This window comes from Cariama cristata, unplaced genomic scaffold (genome assembly GCF_000690535.1).
Source record: "Cariama cristata isolate BGI_N322 unplaced genomic scaffold, ASM69053v1 scaffold30698, whole genome shotgun sequence".
Classification (NCBI taxonomy): domain Eukaryota; kingdom Metazoa; phylum Chordata; class Aves; order Cariamiformes; family Cariamidae; genus Cariama; species Cariama cristata.
In genome coordinates, this window is record NW_009629909.1 from 1 (window position 1) to 2,974 (window position 2,974).

A 2,974-nucleotide genomic window follows, 5' to 3' on the forward strand; every position below is an offset into this window, starting at 1 on the left:
GGCTGCAGGGTTCAGGATGCGGTACCTGGTGGCCAGAGAGGAGAGGCCACCCCCAAAATCAACCCCAAAATTTGGGGGTTGTCCACTCCCTGCCCCACATCTTCTCCTCAGTGCCTACCGCTGGCGGAAGTCGCCGTAGAGGATGCGGTTGGGGAAGCCCTTGCGGCCGAACCTCCAGCACCCCATTGCAGCGAAGCTGGTGCATCACCAGGGGGTTGTCCATCACGCCTGGTGGGGTCATCAGAACTGGTGGGTCAAGGTCAACTCCATGGCGCTGCTCCCCGCCACCACCACCACTACCACCACCACCTCCTTTGACCAGCGCCTACCCACCCCCTTTGGATTGGCTCACCAGGAGACTTGGTCTCGTTGGGGATGATGCAACGGACGAAGTGCGGGTGGGTCGACCGCAGGTTGGTCATCAGCTTGTTGAGGTTCTCCTGGAGCATGAAGGAGGAGATAATGGAGGGAATGAAGACCCCAACCTGCCCCAGGACATGTTCTCCACAGCTACCATGCCCTGGGGCTCCACTATTATCTCGTGGACCCTTACCCGGTGCAGGGCGGAGACGGTCTGGAAGGAAGAACCTTTCTTCTTGGAGCCTTTCCCCTTCTCCACAGCTGTTGGAGAAGAAGACAGGATGGGATGGGTCAAGGACAGGGTGGAGAAAAGCCCAGATGCTCGGGAAGGGCGTTCCTCTTACGTGCATCAGCCCCAGCATAGTTGGCAAACAGACTGGCCAAGAGTTTGAGGGCTGACTTCTGGTAGAGCCCCACCACCGTCTCGTTGAGGGGGTCCTTGTTCTTCTGCAGCCACCCAATGATGTTGTAGTCCACTGTGCCGGCGTAGTGGATGAGGGCAAAGTGGGCTTCCGGCTTTCCTTTGATATTTCGTGGCTTCCCAAAGTTGGCTGACTTGCCCAGGTGATTATCAAAGAGTTTGGCCTTGAAGGTCATGTCTGTGGCCTTGGGGAACATGCACTCCTCCTCCAGGATGGACATGATCCCCATGGGCTGGGGAGAAGAAGACCTTGTTGTCCATTGAGGGCACCGAGCACAAACCAAGTGGCTGTTTTTGGGGTCCCTGGCGAGCGCTGAGTGGAAGGAGCCCTCTGCAGGAGCCCCCTCAGCCCCCAGGAGCCCCTGAGGGAGGTGGTACCTTCTCGATGAGGTCGATGCAGGCCTGGAGGTCCATGCCGAAGTCAATGAACTCCCACTCGATCCCCTCCTTCTTGTACTCCTCCTGCTCCAGCACGAACATGTGGTGGTTGAAGAACTGCTGCAGCTTCTCGTTGGTGAAGTTGATGCAGAGCTGCTCGAAGCTGTTGAACTAGGGAGGGAGGGAGAGACGCCCAGTGGGATCAACGGGGTCAACCTGAGACACAATGCGGTCAACACAACACCCAACAGGGTCAGCGGGGTCAACTCAACACTCAACAGGGTCAACACAATGCCCAATGGGGTCACCCGAACATGCAATGGGGTCAACAAAGTCAACTCAACACCCAGTAGGGTCAATGCAATGCCCAATTAGATCAATGAGGTCAACTCAACACCCAACAGGGTCAACTCAACACCCAACTGGATCCATGGGATCAACTCAACACCCAATGGGGTCAACACAACAAGGTCAACCAAGGGCTCACATCAAATATCTCGAAGCCAGCGATGTCCAGCACGCCGATGAAGTACTGACGTGGCTGCTTGGTCTCCAGAGAATTGTTGATCCTGGTCACCATCCAGTTAAACATCTTCTCGTAGACAGCCTTGGCCAAGGCCCCAACGGCGTAAATCACCTTGGAAGAGGGACCAGCCCATCTGTGAGATGCGGTTGGGAGTGCTCTTGACGTCCTCTTTGCCGGTGATGACACCCCAAAAGGAGCAGGTTTTGGGGACGTTCTCACCTGTTGGACATTCTGCCCTTTGGTGACGTATTCGTTGCCAACCTTCACCCGAGGGTGACACAACCCCTTGAGAAGATCAGCTGAGTTCAACCCCATCAGGTAGGCTGACTTGTCCGCCTCTGACAACACCGAGGAGAAGATGTGAACGGTACGGTTCCCCTCCCCCAAAATCCTACTGCCCTTGACCTTAGTTTGACCCCACCTTCAGTGCCATCTGGTTCTGCCTGTTCCTCTCGTTGTTTCTGCTTGAACTTCATGTTGCCAAAGTGCATGATGGCGCCCGTCAGCTTGTAGATAGAGTTCTTCTCCTCTTGGGTGAAGCCCAGGACATCGAAAGCATTCTGGAAAGGGCAAAAATAGGGGTGTCAAGGTCTTCTTCAGGTAGCCCCACCCCTCAAATTTGGTGGCCCCCTCCAAATCTCACGTCCGTAGCCAGGAGCTCTTCTCCGTCATTGATGGATGGCACCGTAGTCTCTCCTTGGGAGATGAAGGCATAGTCGTAGGGGTTGTTGGTCACCAACATCATGTCTGTGGGGAGAAGATGGGGTTGGGATGGGCAGGAAGTTGCCCAGGGGCCAGGTGGGGAAGTGGGCGGGGTCAGATGTTCATGGATGGGGTGGAAGTGTGGGGCGTGGCTCACCCAGCAGCTCCGGTTTCTGGTTGGAGAGGATCTGGTAGAAGATGTGGTAGTTCCTCTCAGCCTTCAGCTGGAAGATGACTCGGGACTTCTCCAGAAGGTCTGGGGATGGGACAAAGGAGATGGAGGGTGAGGCAAGGAGATTGACAAGTCACCCAGCCTCTCCCGACCCCACCTCAAACCCACCCACTCACAGGTCTCGATGTCGGCTGACGCCAACTTCCCTGTGGCGCCAAAATGGATCCGGATGAACTTCCCCTGGGAGAGAGCAGTGGTGGGAGGGAGAAGGTGGTCACTTCCCCCCAGTAGACCATGCCCCTTAGACCACGCCCTGTCAACCCCACCCATCTTCCCTACTCACGAATCGGGAGGAGTTGTCATTGCGGACGGTCTTGGCATTGCCGAAGGCCTCCAGGGCAGGGTTGGCCTGGAT

At 56.4% G+C, this 2,974-nt stretch overlaps 1 protein-coding gene across 1 annotated transcript; it reads right to left on the reverse strand.

Annotated features, from left to right (window-relative positions):
* Positions 1-6: 6 nt before the first annotated feature.
* LOC104156408 (myosin-7-like) lies at positions 7-2,971 on the reverse strand (the record flags this gene model as incomplete). Its single annotated transcript, XM_009705344.1, is given in 14 exon segments — positions 7-25; positions 119-166; positions 168-228; positions 353-440; positions 554-621; positions 705-1,014; positions 1,160-1,330; positions 1,647-1,796; positions 1,905-2,023; positions 2,107-2,245; positions 2,329-2,432; positions 2,545-2,643; positions 2,736-2,799; positions 2,903-2,971. Coding segments are annotated over 14 exon segments (1,509 nt in total), but the record flags the coding sequence as incomplete, so codon positions are not given.
* Between the last annotated feature and the right edge of the window lie 3 nt (positions 2,972-2,974).